We start from the raw sequence: 21,526 nt of genomic DNA, 5'->3' as shown, positions 1-21,526 counted from the left end.
CCCCTTAAGGACCTGTGAGCCGGTCAAGAGCCGCTTTCATTGGCTCCTGACCCTGTCTTTCAATGTAAGCCAATGGGAGAGAAGCCAATGAAATAGTCTCCTGACCGGCTCACAGGGAATTGTGTGCTGAAATTGGCCTACAGTTGACGGCGGCTAACCGATTTCTCTCCCATCAGATCTGTTTCTTGGTCGATCGGCCACCAAAATCACTAGATGTATGGGTATCTTTATAGTTTCAATGCTTTAACCTGCAGGCTTTAAGGCTAGTTACACACCAGGACGTTGCGTTTAGGGGACGTTATAGGGCACATAACGTGCCCCTAACGCAACGCCTGGTGCTCTCTGGTGTGGACGTCGGAGTGAGCCGCGTTGAGCAGCTCACTCTGGCGTCCGTGATGCATACTCTTGGACGCATGCGGCATCATGTGGTCCCGCCCGGCCAATCGCCGCACAGAGCGGCCGCTCCAGGAAGTAAACACTGCACGTCACTGAGTGCAAAGAATATTAATTAGCCACCCGCCCGGCCGCTCTCCCCTCCTCCCCAACATGACTGAGCATGTGCAAGCAGTCAGAACGCACAGCATGCAGCACTTTCCTGCGTTACAATGTAACGCAATGTGGGCAGTGTGAACAGCCCAGTTGTGTTACATTGCTGTGCGTTGGGGGAGCGTTACAGGCTGCAATAACGAGCGCCTGTAACGTCCCTGTGTGCAAGAAGCCTTAGGTATGATCAATATGCCAATAGTTCAGAGCTTGTGCAAATTTGTCAATTTTAATGCAAATATTTGCAGCTTGAAAATGGACCAATAAAGTCCCACTCTGGTTTAAATTGATTGGGTTAATTTCAAGCTGCATATATTTGCATAAAATGTACATACATTGGCAAACTCGGAAAGTTTTGCATATCAGTGATTATCCCTACTGGCCCTTTGGATATTTCTGGCGGTAGAACAGGAAGCTTACCTGTGATTTTTCCACAGAGGCGTTGTGCTTGTCACACATGGGGCTTATTTCCATGCCTCGCTCCCTCTCACGGTCTCCCTGCCTGAAGAACTCCTCCATTATCCGGTCTGTCCAGTGTCGGTAGAGCTGCAGAGGTTTAGTTGGATTGCTGAGATCCGCACAATGTACCATGTTCTGCAGAACCTAAAATAGAGGTGAAGACACCATCATCACCTGCTGCGTTATTACACAGGAGGCACACAGGCACTTTCTCATTTACACTCTGCTTAGCTGTGAAGTGCAGCCTGGGAAGAGTCATGTTCTCAGGACTTAGTCATAGCTGGAGAAATAACAGCCTGCATTACCCCAAATATGAAGCAGAACGAAGCGGCGGCTGACATACTGCCGTCCTTTCAACTATTGATGCGTGAACGGAGGTGCTCTTATATTACTACACATTGCTAACGGACCACTGCCTCGAAAAAAATGTAAAATATATTTGTGCAGATACACACAAGTGCATTTGTCTGAGTAAAATGAGCTATTTTTCGGCTATGTTGCTGTCACGAACAGAAGGTAGTACAAGTCTGACAAAATTGACAGGTTTTGGACTTGTACATTTCCTTATGAGGGATTCTCAGTAAATAGGCAGTAGAACAATGGCCCATAATGTTGCACTGTCTCAAACCATAAGATTTCATAGTGAAAGCTATAAAAAAAAAAAAAAATGTGTGCAGTGTATGGGGAGGAATTTGACCCCCCACTGATCAGATTAAGATCAGAGAAGGATTGATCCGCTTGCAAATTTGAGTGGCAATCTAAATGGTATAGGCAACATCCCCCCCCCCCCCCCCCCCCAGTCTTAAGTCCAAACAGTAGATAAATGTTGGTCAATTTCTGATAGACACTACAAAACTGCTGCATTATGTAAGCACTGAAAACTACATAGGCAAACAGTAAGGTTCTCTGTCAATCCTTAATTACAGGATTGAATGGATTATAGCAAATTGGGTGTGCAACAAGCAGTGGCGTTTGCCTTTTAGCAATGAACATTTAACCCTTTAGCAGCCAATTTATTTAGAGGCTTGCAAGTACTGCAGGCAAATGTTTTGCAGCACAATTTTTCAATTCTTACATTTCCCTGCTTCTAATTAGTACTGCTGTAATGTGCATTTATGGCCACTTGTCACTAGGGGGCAGTGAGTAACAATAGTGGACTTCATTCAGTTTCTATATTCTCTGCTAGTAGAGAGAGATCAAAGCATTCCAAGAACTTACAGCACTACAAGTTCTGCTGACTGAAGTCAAATGCAGATAGCTATTGAAGCTGCTAATAGATTAGGTTACCTGTATCCTGTCGGAATAGTTGTCGAGAAGGAGGACCCCCGAACTTGTAACTTTCTTGGTTTCAACCATAGTTTTTAAATCGGCGAGTAGATTCATATGCTTTGACATGTCTGTTGCAAGTACCTACAGAAAGAGAAAGAAATGAGAAATAAATGCTAAATATTTGCTAGAAATTATGTGTAGCGGCTTATGTTATGTCAGATCTCTGATTCCCTACAAGCGCGAGAGGAGAGGCAGCTAAAAAAAGTAGGCTGATGTGCTGTACAACTGGGGCATCCCTAAAGGTGGACACATACGATACATTTTTCTAATTTATTTTCAATTCAAGAATTACAATCAATTTTCAAATTTCAAAACTAACATTTGAAAAATCTGACCAATGCACCACGTTCAACCCCCCCCCCCCCCCCCCCCATGAAAATAAATGATTAAAAACTGAAGAAAATGGCTTGGGACTATACATTGAGAAAGTGACCATCTACCCTATACCATTCAATTTTCCAGAAAAATTGATCAGAGAAATCCACCACTTCACTAGACAGGTAGGTGTGCACCAGGCCAGAGAGTTTTTATCAAATTGCCATAAAACATTGAGCGTTTGCTCTAAGGGAGTTTTGCAGGTCAGGTAAGCCACGAACTATCTCATCTCTCCCGGAGCGTTTCACAAGCACCACTGGGTCTTCGCTAAAGATAAGAGCCAACGCTAAAATTAACATGGCCGCCAATTAAACCACCTCGGTGGATGAATGCTAAATTCTTGATCATCAGGCCATCATGACAGATCTTTAGTAACTCCTGGACACACCCTGATCACCTGTCCGCAGGAAGCTACGATCGTGCACTGCTCGTCGAGCCTCTGCTTCCATAGCAACAGCCGCGTCACTAGCTTGCTGGCTAGTGACATGTCTGTATAGCATTGAGCCTGAAATCGCATTGTGGGAGGGGTTTCACCACAATAGCCATACAGACCCCCGATCTATTCGAGAAAAGGTGAATTGGGATGCTGAGCGTTAATAAGCACCTGGCCGGCGGACGGAAGCAGATAGCAGGCGGTAAATTCACTGCCTTCACCTGCTCATGGAAAAAGAGGCCTAATTAAGGTCAGTTCCACGGCTATCAATGCCAGTATAGCCAGACACGGCCAACGCCTACCAACATAATTTGCCACACAGCAGTCTTATACTAGGCCATTTGTTCAGCACACAAACGGCATGGACTAAAAAGCAGTGTATCTGCAGGTGACTGGGCTACTCCAGCAGAAGGTCTACCTCCACAACACAAACCTCTGATACCGACAGTCTAAATCCGCAAAGTAGGTCAATAAATGCATGAAAGCAATGTGAGAAGCTCGATAAGAGGATTCTCTCAGCCACCACCTATTCTTTCTATAAACAGCGCTAAGAAACAAACAAGATTTGTTCCTGTGAAGAAGGCAGAAAATATCCCAGAGGTCACAGCTTGCATACAAGAGGACTATTTCAGTCAGCAAGAGTGAGACTTCTCATGTCTGGGCCTAACCTATAACTCCGCTACTGGGAATCCAGCCTATGCGGCATGTATATTCCATGGTGGTTTATTTTAAAGCAGTAGTTAAAGGGCAACTGTAGTAAATGGGATATGGAGGCTGACATTTATTTCCTTTTAAACAATACCAGTTGCCTGGCAGCCCTGCTGATCTATTTGGCTGCAGTAGTGCTGGGATAACACCAGAAACAAGCATGCAGCTAATCGTATCAGATCTGACAATGTCAGAAACACCTGATCTGCTCAATGCTTGTTCAGGGTCTATTGCTAAATGTATTAGAGTGTCAGCGGGATAGCCAGGTAACTAGTATTGCTTAAAAGAAAATGCATAATGTAGCCTCCACAAATCTCTTCCTTGAGTTGTCCTTTAACAGTGTTCCCCAACCCTGTCCTCAGGGCCCACCAGCAGTGCATATTTTGTGGAAATCCACAGAGGTGGTTAATCAGCTCTGCTGAGACACTGATTACCTCACCTGTGAATGTTTGTGGTTTCCTGCAAAACATGCCTTGTTGCTGGGCCTTGATCACAAGGTTGCTTTAACAGATGTTTCATGTAAAAGGAGTTTCTAACCACTACCATTTTCCCTCTGTCCTCACTAAAGGGAACCTAAACTGAGAAGGATATGGATTTTTCCTTTTAAAATACCAGTCACCTGACTCTCCTGCTGGTCCTGTGGGCCAGATTTATCAAGAGTGCCTGAGACAAAATATTAGTAGGTTTTTAGAAATCCGTGCAGAATGGTCTCAGACAGCCTAAGAAATCACTAGCTAGTGCAGATTCCTTCTTAAACTGTAAGGACTATAAGGAGCTAGGAAGGTCTTTCAGGCAGTACAGTGTGTGAGGGGAATTGCTGTTGCTGGAGGTACCGTAACTAACACACCTGCTGTCAGCAAGCACTGAGTGAGGGGGAGGAGCCCTTCACAAATCACATCTAACCTGCACTATCTGAAGAACTGCTAATGAGCACTTCTTAATCTGCAGCAGTTAAGGAATGGATTTGCACTTTTCTTAACTGTAGTAGAGCTCTATAAATCCACGCTAAACTGCCAGTATTATGTAGACTTTGGGAAGTTTCTTACTATCATGCAGAACTGTTCTTCTGCTGGTTAGAACAGTTTTAGAAGAAAAAAACTGTGGGTAATGCTTTGATAAATCTGGCCCACATGTCTCTAATACTTTTAGCCACAGCCTCTCAACAAGCATGCAGATCAGGTGCTCTGACTGAAGTCAGACTGGATTAGCTGCATGCTTGTTTCAGCCACTACCACAACCAAAGAGATCAGCAGGGCTGCCAGGCAACTGGTACTGTTTAAAAAGGAAACATCCACATCCCTCTCAGTTTAGGTTCCCTTTAAAAGAATACATTATTATTTAAGTAATACATTTTCAGGACTGAAGGCTGTGTGATTAACCTTACTACTGGCATAACATCAGGAAATATGCAGGACAATAGGGTGGGGCCATGGTGTGCAGTGAAAGACAGCTAATGTAAGATATCCACTCCAGCTAAAGTTTTGAACACTTGTTACTGTTTAAAAGTGGTCATTTTTGTTGATTACACTAGAATATCTCCTCCACAGTTCCGGGTAGCTACTCTGTGTTTAGAGGTCTGCTTAAAAATGATATTGTTCTTGCACTGTGTATTCTATATGAAACCATAACAATTTGTGCCGATCATGCCAATTCCTGTAATACCAAGGCATGAGACTGAGTACAATGATTTTTAATTTATAGTGTAAGGCTCAATACACACCATACAATCTTGGCTGTTCAATCTTACCACTTTCATGTAGTATAACCGCTTATCTAATCGAGCATTGAAGGTATTTTCACTCTGTTATACTACATCGATTTGGTAAATCTGCACAACCAAGATTGTATGGTGTGTGTGTTAAGTACAGTCTTGAATCACAAAAACATGCTAACGGCAGGTACCCTACTGCTTTAGGCCTCATTCACATTTGGGCAAACCATACAATGCGTGATACGCAAGAACATCAGTAGGGCATAGGCTGCACTGTCTGACATTCACTAATGCACTTGTGCAGCAGTGTGATGCAATATCGCAGTGCTGCATGCATTTGTGGGCAAAATGAATCACTGACTCACTGTCAGCATAAACGAAAATGCAGATGTGTGCAATCTTGTGTGCGGTGTTCTGAACGCACAGCCATCTGCTTTTCATAATGTGACCGAAAAACCTTACATGGTTGTGGTTTTAGTGACAGGTCCACTTCAATCAACCCTTAAGACCCGTTCACAGTGGAGTGCTGTCGTGTGGCACCACCAGTGTGCACCACTTCTTGTGATGTTCACAGTGCGTTGGGGGCACCAAAGTATAGTGGCGGACCGCAAGGTGACACGTTACCACAACACGTGCATGGTATCTGCGAATGTGAAACATACTTCTCATTGCACTGTAGGCTTCATTGTATGCATGTAATGTGTGGTGCAGCTGTCTCTAGCACTGCATTGCGTTCCAGAAGTCACAGGGAATGCAACAACTGATCACTGTGAACGGGCCCGAATGGATATATATTACAGGAATCTGTTGTGTAGCTTTAAGGCTGGTTTCACAGTGGGACGTTGCGTTTTAGGGGATGTTATGGTCGCATAACGTGCCCCTAACGCAACGCCTGGTGGTGTTGGGAGCAGGACGCTACCAAGAGCCGCGTTACAAGCAGCTCTTGGTGCGCCTGCTCTGTCGGAGGCGCTGCGGAGACCACGTGAGCGGAGCTCTCCGCATCACGTGGTCCTGCCAGCCAATCCGCGGCCGCTCCAGGATGTAAACACTGCAAGTGTAGTGAATAATAAGTAGCCATGTGCCTGGCTACGTAGCGACCTCTCCCCGCCTCCTCTCCGCCCATAAAATGAAAAAAAAAACAACAACCCTACTGAGCATGTGCAAACCGTCTAACGCGGCTTTGCCGCGTGTAAAGTACTGCATGCAGTACGTTATGTAGACGTGCTGCGTTACAATGTAACGCAACGTGGGCACTGAACAGCCCATTGATTTTTCATTGCTCTGCGTTGGTGTGCGTTACAGGCTGCTCTAATGTGCGCCTGTAACGTCCCACTGTGAAACCAGCCTAAAAGGTGGATCAAGTTAAACTGAACCTCCGGACTAAAAATCTACTCAGCCGACCTGAAAAGGCTTGGTGTTTCTTTAACAGTTTCACAGCATCAGAACTTTCAGAACTTTGTTTTTCTTACCAAGGCATCATTTTTAGCTGCATTTTTAGCTAAGCTCCACCCATGAAAGAAAACTGCCTGGGCTTTTTTCCCCAGATGCTGTGCAAAGCATGATGGGATTTCCTATGTTGTTCACGTTGCCTAGCAACTGGGAGGGGTGATCAGGACACAGGACAGCTGTAAACGGCATGCTCCCTGTCACCTCTCAACCAAAAAGATGGCTGCCCCCATGAAATCACAAACATTTGCCAGTTCTTTTAAAACAGGGTGGGTAAGAGATTTTATTACCTATCTATTTTAATTAACATAACTAATGTAACTGAACGACCGTATGCTTGTTTATGCTGAGGTTCCTCTTTAAACTGTCCGTAAGAGGGGAGGGGCAAACTGTAGAAGGGCAAGGCTAGGCACTCACTATGTCAATGACCATTTTCCGTAATGATTGTCTCTGCTTTTTGGTCACGTTCTGGAAAATGTCACAGTTCTCTTCTTGTAGCAGCTTGAAGCCCACAGCTAAATGGTGGTTCTCCAGAACCGAGGAGTCGTTGTACATCAAGGCCAATTCTGAGTCTGGAGAAAAAGGAAAGAAAACAAAATAATCAAATAACGTTTTAGCAGTCACAACACGGGAATAAAAAGGAGAGTTGGTACAAACTTGTCTGCTAATTATGAGCTATGATTGCCTGATTACTTCAATGGCAATGAAACAGCGTGAATCCCACAAATAAGGTCAGGTCTGACGTGATAAATGATAGCTGCATTATGTGAAGCGCGCACTTGTTTTTTGGTAAAGACCACCACGTTTGGACCTTTAAAGGGAATTTGAGGTGAGAGGGATAGGGAGGCTGCCATATTTCCTTTTAAAATAACACCAGTTGCCTGGCAGTCCTGCTGATCTCTTTGGCTGCAGTAGTGTCTGAATCACACACCTGCACCAAGCATGCAGCTAATCCAGTCACACTTCAGTCAGAGTACCTGAGCTGAATGCTTGTTCAGGGTCTATGGCTAAATGTGGTATTGTATAAAAGGAAATAAATATGGAAGTCACCATATCCCTCTCACTTCAGGTGTACTGTACTTCAAATGTATTGGTATGTTCTTCTCGGAAGCCCTACACCTTTAAAGTGTCTCTGAAGGCTCATTCCTGAGCTATTCCCACTTCCTGTCTGTAAGGTTTATGGGCAGGAAGTGGAAATATCTGAAGAATGGGTCTTCACAGAGGACAAAGTACAGTCACACACTTTGCTTCAGAGGCAAATAAATCTCTTACAGGGCTGTATGATTGCATGGCAGATGCGGTTCTCCCTTAGGTGTGAGTTAGCCCATTGTGAGCTCCTCTCTGGAGTATTTGTATTTATATACGTACATTTTACTTATACAGATTGGGGGAGGAGGGGGGAGACATGAGGAGGTTACGCATCTGAATATTGAAGGCAGCAGCACACCGCCCTTCTCCCGCACTCTCCCCTCATTTGCAAAGGTTGAGTCATCGCATTGATTTTTGTCCTCTAGGGTATCCCTGCGGTTACCAGGCACACAGCAGATTCTGCGAGAATTATATTCAGGTACAGGGAAGACCGAATACTCGGAATTCTGTAGAAACCCCTGGACATCAGGCACAGGCCATATATGCTTCAAGAGTTAGAGATAAACAGGAGCAAACCTATGAGAAGGACTGAGGCCCCAGCGTGGCTCCACTTTCTCTACAAATGGTAAAAATTAGTAGGCCCGTTTTCCCCTACGATTCAGGGATCTGTCGGTTTTTGCGATTGCCCCGCGATATTGTTTGCGGCGGCATACTGTAACTAGGAATGTACACGTCGTGCAGGAAAAAGCTGTGCGATTTAAAAACGCGTAGAGAATTGCAAAAGCAAAATGCGAACGATCATCATAACGAGCGTTTCCCGGGCGTGGCTATTGACTTCAACGGCCTGTAGAATTGTGCAAGTTTTGCTGTCTGCACCAAGATGCGCAAAATAGCAGCTGGTGTGTTCTCTGCCCTTTTACACCACAAGCAATTCCGATTTTCTGCTTTGATGCGATTTTACATGCGATTCCTATTTTTCATGCGATTAAAAAAAGTCCCACATGCTACGTTTTTCTTCCCGTGCTGCTAGCATCCAGTGAAAATCGCAAATTGGCATTGCAATTTGCAGTGTAAAAGACCACTCTCAAAAACCAGAAAACTGAAGCAAAAATGAAGTGTCTACAGCAGCCAATCATAATCGTTGCTTAATTTCCCATCTTAAACCGGATTCGACTACTGTGGGGGGGGGGGGGGGGTGTTGGTATTAGGTGTTAACTTACTTACCCAAAGCTACGAGGACATAGCTACTTGTATTGAACAACCCTAATCCACAAGTTGCCAGAAAAAAGGGGTTGAGGAAGAAGCTTGGGCAGAGATATACACCCAACCATGGTGGAATTTTAACAGGTTACAGGAAAAGCAGAAGTCATTTTACAGGCTATAACAATGGAGTGCCTTTTATATCATATATAAAGATATTCGCTATAAAAACTGTTTTTTAGTGAAGAAATTACTTACTGAAATTGGGGTGGTTGCTTATAATTCACTCATAATTCAAGATTAGCCTTGTTCTGTTCGCTGCATGACCTCTCTACGAGGCACTTGTACGACACATACACGGGGGCATTATTCTATGGAGTGGACACAGTTGCACATTTGTTCAGGCTTACTTGTGTTTATTAAGAACTGATTGGAGACTCCGGGATGGTCAACGTCGTGTATTGCACTTGCAAAGATTGCGGCCAGGATTTCCAAGTCCGTGAAAACAGCCTAAAAACAAGAACAGCCACATCAATGTATGTAAAAAAACCCCCAAAAAAACAAAAACAAAAACTAGGGGTGGTCAAAGATGCAAATAATTCTGAGTTGATGCAGGATTATGTACATTTTGTATGCCAATATAAGCATCTTGCAAACGATGGAATTCAACAGGTCCATTTTTCAAGCTACATAAATTTACGTACAGAATTTTAATAAGCCTGCATCAACTCGGAACGATTTGCATCCTAGTCAAACTATTAACCAGGTGATTTTACAGAGAAATAACAGAATTGTGTTTTGCCATGGGAAAAAAATATCTATATGATGATATTTGAGCAGTATAAAACTCAAATCTCTTCTATGGTCTAAAACATTAAACTCATAAAACATTGCAAAAAGGTATAACTGGTTTCAGTGTTACTGGAGGGGTTAATACTAAACTTCTACTTCACTCAGAAGCTAATTGATAACATTGCCATCTCTGGGCCACTGTTCTGTCAGATTTTCCTGGATATAACCGATGGTTATTACACTGCTATACAAACTAGAAAACAGGAACAGATGAGAGTAAGTGCAAGCCTCAGTTTTGTTGTGTTAGAAGCTTTGTGCCTAGTCCTGTATACTTTATAGGGATATACCGTATACACTCTAAGTTGAACTCTTGTATAAGCTGAATCCAATATTTGACTCCCTTAAGCTGGTCTTTGTCAATGACTCAAATATAAGTCTACCCAGCAAAGTTAACGGCTGCACTTGGGGACCAGGAGGGATTAATGACTGCACTGCATAAAGTATTGCAACCAATAATCCCTCCTGGCCCCCAGGTGCTGTTATTCTCCACTCCCCTCCTTTACTGAGCTGCAGTGCTTACACTCTCCTCCCCAAACCAATAATCCCTCCTGGCCCCCAAGTGCTGTTACTATCCACTCCCCCTCCTTAGTAAGCACTGCAGCTCAGTACTCTTCCACCTTCCCCCCCCCCCCCCCCCCCCCTCACTTCCCTTGTTAATGGTTTTGGCCGGGACTTTCAGATGGGAAATTGCATGGTGTGTACCAGGCAAAATAGTACACAAATTACGCAGTGTGCTCAGTGTTGTCAGCCATTGGAAAGTAAAATAATGTGAGTGTCTCACAGTCAATGGATGCCTCTAATGCTGGGAATACACCATGAGATTTTTTTAGCAGATTGTTCGATAGATAATTTTCAACAGGTCGGATCTGATTTTCGATCTTAGAAGTGAATGAAAAAAAGATTGGAAAATCAATCGGACAGTAAATCTGCTGAAACATATTGTGTATTCCCAGCATAAAACCTCATACCAAAAGTAATCTATACAAAGTAGTCTTTGTTCAAGATGATGGTGGGAGGGGGATATAAAACATGCTGGCCTCAACACTCTCTGCAAAGGATGAGCCGCCTTCCCCATAGCCAGGAGGCAGAAATTTAGGTCTGACTCATGTACAAGTCAACCCATTACATTTATTTAGTGCGTTAGGCTTACATTTCTAGACTTAGGCCCAGTGCACACCAAAAACCTCTAGCAGATCCGCAAACCGCTAGAGGTTTTTGAAGCAGATTTCAGAGCGATTCTAGGCATGTTTAGAGAGGTTTTCTAAACGTGCTTAGCGTTTTTTGGAGCGTTTTTGTGTAGCAGATTACAAATATTGTTACAGTGAAGCTGTTACTGAACAGCTTCTGTAACAAAAACGCCTGGAAAACCGCTCTGATCTAGCGTTTTTCCACTTTCCTATACTTTAGCATTGAGACAAACGCCTCAAATCTAAAAAATGCTACAGCCCCCAAGTTTGCGTTTGTGGAAAAAAACGAGCCGCTCTGGTGTGCACCGTCCCATTCACTTTTATTAGCCAAGCGGTTTTCCCCCTGCAAGCGTTTCACAAAACGCTTCAGAACCGCTCTGGTGTGCACCAGTCCTTATAGTTGAGCATATAGGGCAAGTTCAAGATTGGTCAGGATGAAACCTAGTTTTATTGGTTCTGAAAAATGCATACCTCCAAAGCTGGCGTGGATAGCAGCACGTGAGTAGACTGGGCGACATCAGCTGCGTGTATGTTATTATGGTAAGCCACATCGGCGTGGTAATGATCTTCTAGAGTCATTAAGTACGTTATTAAAGTGTCCGTAGGTATCTTAAAAGTCTTCAACAGATCTCGTTCCTATAGAAAGAAGGAGATGGCGCTGAGCAACGGCGTGGGCGCAGGCACAAACCGGGAAATCCTTTATCGACATACATAAAATCTACCCAAGCGAAGCCTACCTGAAAGATTGTGTGAATGACAACTGTGAGAGGTCGGTTTCCAGAAAATTCAGCTACTTTGAAAATATTAAGGCCCCATTTGTTCACATCTTCAAGTTCCTGTGGTAATGAGAGGGATCAAAAGGACAGTTAATACGAGGAACAGGCGTGTCACACGGCAAGTTTAGATTGGTCATGATGAATGAGACGTTCCCTCAGCTAGAGAATTTGGATGATGCGTCTCAGGAACATTCTGTTAGTGTCATCCTAGCTGATAGTTCAGGGAACACACGGTGTGTGGGAGTATGCCATGAATTAAATTACCACCATGCATGAAAAGGACTTCGTACTGCCAAAAATATGAGGAACCAGAATAGAAATAGCTACCAGGATAGACAGCAGGGAACATTTATAACCGGCAGTGCTAAGCCGTGCTGCAGGAGACTTGGGCTGCTCTATAGAGCATGATCACAATATAGATGTGATGAAGAGGAGTCATGCTAGCAGATAAAGGGTAACCTTCACCCAAGAACAGTTGTTCAGCTCTGAGTGGGCATCGTGCTGGCATATACATTCTATCTGAGCTGTAGTTAGGACCACTATCACAAGAAATTGCCAAGTTTAAAATACATGCGTACACATACAAAGAACTACCGTCAGAGTAAAATGCACCATACGTTACTATTCTATGTTGCGGTCACCGTACGCGATACAAATCTGACAGGTTTTGGACTAGTCCATCTACTGGGAGATTCTCTATTTTATTCTCTACCAAAGCAATCCCTGGAAAGGATTTACCGGTATACAAAAGCTGTTGGCCACCTTTCTACATGCTTGCACACTATTTTTCAGCTTAAGGTGAACCAGAGATGAAGCACCCTCATGTATTTACCATATATATCAGTGGGAACATTAGAGAAAACACCTACCCTGCTCTCTGTTTCATTCTTCACTGCACAGCTTGTTTCTTATCAGACCTGATAAAATCCCGACTGAGCATTCAGTCTGGCTTTGCTCAGGAATTATGATAGCTGAGTCATTATAGCAGAGGGGGGCAGGCTTGGGCTTGAAAAGATATCAGAGAAGACAGACTCTGGTATAAGGATTCCTGAGCAATCATCAAAATAGTGGTTCTTTAACCCATTAGAAGCTTCAATAGTTTTCTCACTTGACATAAGCGCACTGCTTTTGACCTCAGTCAGCAGAATTTGGTTGTGCTGTGAATTCTTGGAACGCTTTGATCTCTCTTTCTGCTAGCAGAAATTAGAGAAACTGAAAGCAGAAGTCTTCTATTACTGTCTCACACTGCCCCCTAGTGACAAGTAGCCACAAATACACATTACAGCAGTACCAATTAGAAGCAAGGAAACATCACACATGTGCTAAAATTAGCCTGGATCACTTGAAAGCCTCTTAATAAATTGGCTGCCAAGGGGTTTAAAGAAACAGAAATGAGGAAGTTGAAAGGTTACCTAGCGACCTAATAAAATGTTGGGGGGGGGGGGGGGGGGGATGGTAGCAACACGTTTAAGTGGGACGTAGCAACACAATCTTAGGAACAGAAGCCTACATCGGTACAGGCACTCTGATGTGGTACAGCATATTTGGACTACAGGCATGTGTAATTGCTTATAATACAAGCATAGTAAACAGCAGGCAAACACTATTAGAGTATATAGTTATAGGAATCACAAAGAACAGATTGAGTACAGTCTTGGAGAGAAGCTACATACTAGTGGGGGGTATACATGTATACGACAAGCAGAGTGGTAAGAGAAAGTGGTGTGTACATGCCTATATAAAAGGCACAGACTATGGAATACAGGCAGAACAGATATGTTGGGGGATACCAGCCTTTACATGGAACAGACTGAGGCATAGACAGGCATGCATGTAACGCAACAGAGAACCAGCCAATATCTCACCTTGGCTAGAGATTCTTCGTTTTCACTTTTTACTCCAAACCTGGGAATATTCGAGTTTGTGAGACTAGAGCTGTGCATTAGTTTCTTCACTCCGCTGATCTGAGACATGGGTCTCTTCTTCTTATCCTTTTCTTTTTGGGCCGGTGTTGGCATCTCCACTTCATGTTGTTTATCTGAGGAATGAGATGTAGAGGTCACATGGTGTACTAGAGATTGGTTATGGTAAGCGTCGCAACACAAGCAATCCTTCACTTTAAACAGAGCAATAATATATTACTGCAGTGTTTTGCTACTGATATGAGTTTTTAGGCCAAACAAACTCGGCGAGTAGGGGGTCAATGAGATGCTAGTAAAGCCTGGCATATACCTACAATTATGCTTGGCCAATCTCTGACCAATTGTACCACCTCCATGTAGTATGAACGTGTCTACACAATCTGCTCATAGTATTCAAAATCTGTTGACCCGCATACTACAACCAAACTTGAATGTGTGTAAAAGGCTTAAAGAGACTCCGTAACAAAAATTGCATCCTGTTTTTTTATCATCCTACAAGTTCCAAAAGCTATTCTAATGTGTTCTGGCTTACTGCAGCACATTCTACTATCACCATCTCTGTAATAAATCAATGCATCTCTCTCTTGTCAGGCCTGTGTCTGGAAGGCTGCCAAGTTCTTCAGTGTTGTGGTTCTGCTATGAACTCTCCCATCCAGGCCCCTCTCTGCACACTGCCTGTGTGATATTTAGATTAGTGCAGCTTCTCTCTGTTCTATTATCTTTTACAAGCTGGATAAATCCTCCTCTGAGCTGGCTGGGCTTTCACATACTGAGGAATTACATACAGGCACAGCTGTCTGCACTCTGCAGGAAGAAACAGCGTGACACTTCAGTGGAAGATAGCTGCAGGGGGAAAGAAACACACAAATGATCTCTTGAGATTCAAGAGGAAGGGTGTATACAGCCTGCTTGTGTATGAATGTATTTTCTATGTGTGGACATACTGTACATCAAACCTACTTCCTGTTTTGGTGGCCATTTTGTTTGTTTATAAACAAACTTTTTAAAACTGTTTTTAACCACTTTTAATGCGGCGAGGAGCGGCGAAATTGTGACAGAGGGTAATAGGAGATGTCCCCTAACGCACTGGTATGTTTACTTTTGTGCGATTTTAACAATACAGATTCTCTTTAAAGAGAACCAGAGACGAAGCACCCTCATGTATTTTACCTTATAAATCAGTGGGAACATGCCAGTAAACACCTGATCTACTGTTTGTTTCATTGTTCTCTGTTTAATCTGACTGTTATCACCTCTGATAAGAATCCCCGACTGAGCACTCAGTCTGGCTTTGCTACGGAATGATTATAGCTGAGTCTGTCTTCTCTGGTGTCTTTTCAAGCCCAAGCATGCCCCCTTGTGGCTCTGCTATAATGATTATTTCCTGCAAAGCCAGACTGAATGCTCAGTCTGGGATTCTTATCACAGCTGATAACATACACTTAGCAGGGAGGATGAAACGGAGAGCAGGGTAGGTGTTTTCTCTAATGTTCCCACTGATATATATGGTAAAATACACAAGGGTGCTTCGTCTCTGGTTCACTTTAAAGGTAACCTGAGGTGAGAGGGATATGGAGGCTGCCATAGTTCTTTTTAAACAATACCATTTGCCTGGATGTACTGCGGTCTTCTGCTTCTGATACTTTTATTCAAGAACAAGCACGGAGTTCAGATGTTTCACTGAAATCCCACATGCTTGTTTCAGATGTATAATCCAGATAATCCTACAGCCAAGGAGATCAGCAGGATAGCCAAGCAACTGGTTTAAAAGGAAATACATATGGCAGCCTCCATATCCCTTTTAGTTCAGGTGTGATTTAACTCCAGCCAGACTTGGCAAGAAGCAGATTTGATTAGTTTAAAATGGACCTGAACTCAGAACTCCTCTCTGCGCTAAAATATATACAGCATAATAACCTTTAAACAAAAAAACATTTCTCTGTTGCAGATACAAATCCTAAAATAAATCTGCACAGTTTCTGCTTCCTGATTAATGGAAGCAGACATATTGCTTACAGCCTGTGCTTTCAAATGGGCTTATCTGCTATAAGAAGTCATGTGACACAGGAGAGGATCAAATTACAACTAGTGATTAGACACAAATGAGGGGGAATTACATTGGCTAGAATCTTTAAATACATATAGGGTGCATTTCTGTTATGTTTTCCTTGTATACTGTGCAAGCGTTCAGGTGCACTTTAATACCATACAACTTGCAGGAGATCGGCAGGCAACCTGGAATAATAATCCTCTCATTGATCATCTTTATTAGAAAGTCAACAGTCGCATGTCCTCCACCAACCAAAAGAGAGGCCTCTGGATGGTCCCAGTGTTCCCCAACCCTGTCTTCAAGGCCCACCAACAGTGCATGTTTTATGGAAATCCACAGAGGTGGTTAACCCTCCTGGCGGTATAAAAAAATACGCCAGGAGGCAGCGCGGCAGTTTTTTTTTTATTTTTTTTTTCTATATCATGTAGCGAGCCCAGGGCTCGCTACATGATAGCCGCTGCTCAGCGGCATCCCCCCGCCCTCTTCGATCGCCTTCGGCGATCTCCGATCAGGAAATCCCGTTCAAAGAACGGGATTTCCTGGAGGGCTTCCCCCGTCGCCATGGCGACGGGGCGGAATGACGTCACCGACGTCACTGACGTCGGGTCGTCATTGGGAGTCCCGGGCCACCCCTCGGCGCTGCCTGGCACTGATGGGCCAGGCAGCGCACGGGGTCTGGGGGGGGGGGGCCGCGCGCCGCACCGTATAGCGGCGATCGGGCGCGCGGCGGCGGCGATCAGGGTGCTGGCGCAGCTAGCAAAGTGCTAGCTGCGTCCAGCAAAAAAAAAAATAAACAAATCGGCCCAGCAGGGCCTGAGCGGCACCCTCCGGCGGCTTACCCCGAACTACGTTCGGGGTTACCGCCAAGAAGGTTAATCAGCTCTGCTGAAACACTAATTACCCCACCTGTGCTTGTGTGTGGTTTCCTGCAAAACATGTACTGTTGGTGGGCCTTGAGGAACGGGTTGGGGAACTCTGGTCTAGACGCTTCCTGTGTCCTCCGCCCAACCACCTCTACTGGCCTTCGTGCTGCTGCTCATGGGCGGCCATGCTCGTACAAGAAAACCAGGGCTGTGGCATCAGAGTCAAAGCAGTTTTGGTTACCTGGAGTCAGTGGTTTCACAAACAGAGGAGAGGAATCAGATGAATTTTTGTACCCACCCCATATCCCTGCAAGGGCTGTGGAGTTGGAGGTTTCATAAACTGAGGATTTGGATGATTTTAGTACTGACTCCACAGCCCTGACAAAGACGCTCGTGAATGCTTTTGCTTACTGTGCAGGTGCCATCATACTTGTACATGCGCAGTACGGCTGTGCTCGTAGAAGGCAGGAAGCATGGCTACGAGAACTTCTCACACAAGCTCTTGTCAGATATGTTCAAAGGGTCCATGCGTGGCCACGGTGAGGTCGAGGACGATACAGGGATCCTCGTGACTAGGATTCCCTCTACCTAGGCAAGAACGCTTTTTTATTTTTATTCCACCTCGGGTTCACTTTAACGTCTGACAGCATACAGAAGGGTAAACCAGGATTTCTCTATGCCCAGGGCTTGGTTTGCATGTAACTAGATCACGGCGTACATCTGAGCCTGTGCAAGCCTTGATAGTTAGGATTTCGGGCAGATGCACACAGTTTAGCTGGATCACAGGGGAACGTCCTAAATGCGACTGTCAGGTTAAGCTGAGCAGAAGCACAAACATGTCTGAAGGAATTCATATCTGCAGCTGTTCTCAGCTATAGGATCCCCCAATGCCTCAAGAAGAGCTCCAGCCAGGCAGAGGCTGCCCTTTATTCATGCAAACAAAAGCTGCCCATGAATCTCACAGATCATTTTCATTCATACAGAACGCTTTCTCAGCTGTTCTCTGTGAAAGGATTCAGTGTCTAAGGTAGCCTAGAGGGAGCTAGAACTCGATAGTTTAAGGTGCTCATTGGCTTATACAATCAAAGGATTGCAGAAGATACCATTCAACTGGGCTGTACCTAGGAGCAGGGCAAAAATTCAACATTTACAACATAAGGCAAGTAGCAGAGTACATTTCTATCCCACACTGCAGCTCAGCGGAATCATCTTTCCAGTCAGCTAGACTTCCAAATCTTTACTGCAAAAAGAACAGGTGCCAATCGATTACACAAAATAAAATACTTTATCTATACAGACAGACCGACCAGACCAGACCAGACCAGACCAGACCGAGACAGAGCTTGTATGTTCTCTTCTGGTAAATGGAACATAAAACAGAACTGAGACTCATTCGTAGTATGATGTCTTTTAAACAGCAATGATAACCATGATGTAAAATCTGTGCTGCCGCTGCAGAGCTGCAAAACATACAGAAGTAATGATGGTTTGAACTTTTCAGCACTTAAACCTCAGCAGTCTTTTCTCAGCCAGATTGAGGTTTACTGGATAGTTTAATTACTTATTGAGTCACGGTATCCTTTTACAACACTGAAAATAACGAAATCCCTGATTACTTCAGCAACATAAAGGTTTTTCTTCCCGATGAACACAAATACATGAGGCTTGTTCCATATACAGTATATAACAAAGCTAGACAGCATTGCAACGGGGAACCTGTGATGGGGATCTGTGTTCTTAGTACAGAAATACTGTATATACTCTAATACAAGTCGACCTCGTGTATAAGTCGACTCCAATATTCAACCCTCTTAAGCTGAAATATATTGACTCAAGTATAAGTCTACCCAGCAAAGTTAATGGCTGCACTTGTGGCTCAGGAGAGGTTAATGACTGCACTGCATACAGTATTTCAGCCATTATCCCCTCCTGCCCCTTACGTGCAGCCAATAACTTCTCCAGGCCCCCCAAGTGCAGCAATTATTCACTCCCTTCTATGCAGCCCAGCATTCCCCATCCCTTTCCTTGTTAATTGTTGTGGCCAGGACTGTCAGACTTGTGTTTTCTTTGCATTTCATTTCCTCAAAGTGTCACTAACCACTGGGTAAATTGCTGCAAATGGGAATGTCACTATTAGTACACACATTACTTAGTGTGCTCAGTGTTGCCTGTGATTTGTGTATAAGTCGACCCCTATACTTTTATAAAGTGATTCAGACCTAAATTTCTAGACTTATACTAGAGTATATATACAGTATACACAAGGTACTGCAGGGAAAACAATGCCAGAGGAACTTTCCATGCTTATTAGGACGGTCCCTCTTATGCAATCGCACCACATCTATAAAAGACAAGTAAGCTGCTCTAATCTGCACAGAATTAGCAGAATTAAATGGCGGGAGTGACGGGAGGGGTAAGGGACAAACCATTGTTCTTACCTAAAAAGGTGTTTGAAATATATTCCGAAACTTGGTTGCCGGACCGGCTCATTTCGGATAAATGCGTGAGCTCCCGGTTGAGCATCCTTTTGAACTGTAAAACACAAAATGAAAAATAAGCACAAAAAAAACAACTTTGTGGCAAAGTTATGAACAGTTTATATTTAGCCTAGAGAAAAAGTCATGCAAATACAAGGTTGGCATGGACGAGAGCTAGCACTTTTTGTGTGTTTTTAGATCATTGGATCATTTTAGAAATCCAGGAATTCGCACCTCCAGCTGCGCCAAACACCTGTCATAAGAAGATTTCTATATTACCAGTAAACCCACAAATCACCCTATATACTTAATAATGCACCTGCATGTGCACACCAGAACAGCCACCTACAACGCAAACGCCACCTCTGAGCAAAGCTTGTGCATGCGCACTCATCACGCCTACATTCTGAATGCTACTACACTCAAAGCCTGCACAGGCGCACACCAAATCCTGTACGTGCACCACACAGACACCGCCTACATTGCAAATGCCACTACTACCCAAAGCCTGCACAAGCGCACACCAAATCCTGTGCGCGCACCACACAAACCCCGCCTCCACTGCAAATGCCACTACTACCCAAAGCCTGCACAGGCACACACCAAGGCCTGTGTGCGCACACCATCGTCGTCGTCGCCTATATTGTGAATGCCACTACTACACAGTGTTATGCTTTTATAGCAGAACAATTAAAATGTAACTTTTACTTATTGCAATTGAAAGCCTATAACCCCTGCGATACAATTATACTGAAATTGCGGTCGGGAAGAGGAGTATACAAGTTAAGAGTTCCTTGTGACACACTGGCCTCAATTCACTAAGCTTTATTGAACGTTTGATCATTTACCTCATGAGTAAAATCTAATTTTGAATTCACTAAGGTGTTCTATATTTATCTAATGTTTTATCGATAAAATATTCAATAAATCTATAGCACCTTCGTGAATTCTAAATTAGATTTTACTCATGAGGTAAATGATCAAACGTTCGATAAAGTGTTTGCTAAAGCACCACCACCATAATCCAACAAGTTTCACCCTGTTAAAAAGGGAGCTTCGTCAGGGGACAATACAAGTGTGCAGTAGTGCAAAAGTGCTTAATAATAAAATACAATGCATTCAGCATTAATTTACAGTGGCATAGCCTGACAAGTGTAATGTCATTACCAGTCAAAGCTGACAGGAGCCTGTGCACGCACCACAGCTGCTGCCTACGCACAGACGCACACCCAAGCCTGTGCGTACACACACACCACAACCGCCATAGTGTGTTAGTGCATAATGACTTCCTTAATTTAGTATATAGGATATCGAAGCAGCCCCAGGCATATTTAACATAAGTTTGTGCGGTGGTGCAGGAGGCTGTCTTATACATGTTAATTCACAAAACTTTTCAACTTAAAAAAAGAAACCGTAACCAAGAATTGAACTTCATCCCAACCAGTAGCCGATACCCCCTTTCCCGCTAGAAATCTTTTCCTTTTCTTAAACTGATCATCAGGGGGCTCTGTATGGCTAATACTGTGGTGAAACCCCTCCCACAGTGTGATGTTAGGACCATGGTCCTGACAGTTTTCTGTCTGTGAACCTCATTGCATGGTGGGAAATAGCCGTTTACAGCTGTTTCCAACTGCCAAAAAAGCAAGCAGCATCTCATTCCAATGACATCACCTGCCAGGAGTAAAGACGTCACCACCAGTGATAAATATCAGAATGTAAATCAGGGAGAGGAAAATTTTTACAATGGGAAAAAACTGACTAAATCATTTATACATAATTATTGTAAAAATTAAGCACTTATTACATTATTTTCACTGGAGTTCCTCTTGAACTGAAAGCAAGGCTGTGGAGTCGGTCCAAAAATTATCTGACTCAGTTTATGAAACCACCAACTCCGACTGACTCCAGGTACCCAAAATTGCTCCAACTCCACAGCCCTGACGGGAAAAACAAACACTCGCCGCCTCTTCTATTATCGCTATTATAACAGCTCTATAATGCTCTATAAATGTAGTACACACATTCAGAGGTGCATCTACCAGTCACATGACAGGGCCCTCAGACCATAGCATACTTGTGCAATAACTTCCTCCTCCATAAGACATG

At 43.8% G+C, this 21,526-nt stretch overlaps 1 protein-coding gene across 7 annotated transcripts in view; it reads right to left on the bottom strand.

Annotated features, from left to right (window-relative positions):
• Nucleotides 1-21,526, bottom strand: part of PDE4D (phosphodiesterase 4D) — a 1,320,537-nt gene that overhangs the window by 8,456 nt on the left and 1,290,555 nt on the right. For all 7 annotated transcript variants that reach the window (XM_068251213.1, XM_068251214.1, XM_068251219.1 and 4 more), the window contains 8 exons: nt 19,382-19,475; nt 13,974-14,146; nt 12,070-12,168; nt 11,804-11,968; nt 9,704-9,803; nt 7,422-7,576; nt 2,290-2,412; nt 964-1,146 (listed from right to left, as the gene is read on the bottom strand). In XM_068251213.1, the coding sequence (XP_068107314.1) occupies nt 964-1,146; nt 2,290-2,412; nt 7,422-7,576; nt 9,704-9,803; nt 11,804-11,968; nt 12,070-12,168; nt 13,974-14,146; nt 19,382-19,475 (1,092 nt within the window). The remainder of the gene's footprint in view (nt 1-963; nt 1,147-2,289; nt 2,413-7,421; nt 7,577-9,703; nt 9,804-11,803; nt 11,969-12,069; nt 12,169-13,973; nt 14,147-19,381; nt 19,476-21,526) is intronic.

This window comes from Hyperolius riggenbachi, chromosome 1, assembly GCF_040937935.1.
Source record: "Hyperolius riggenbachi isolate aHypRig1 chromosome 1, aHypRig1.pri, whole genome shotgun sequence".
In the NCBI taxonomy this organism is placed as follows: Eukaryota; Metazoa; Chordata; class Amphibia; order Anura; family Hyperoliidae; genus Hyperolius; species Hyperolius riggenbachi.
This window is presented reverse-complemented; position numbering and strand designations above follow the sequence as displayed.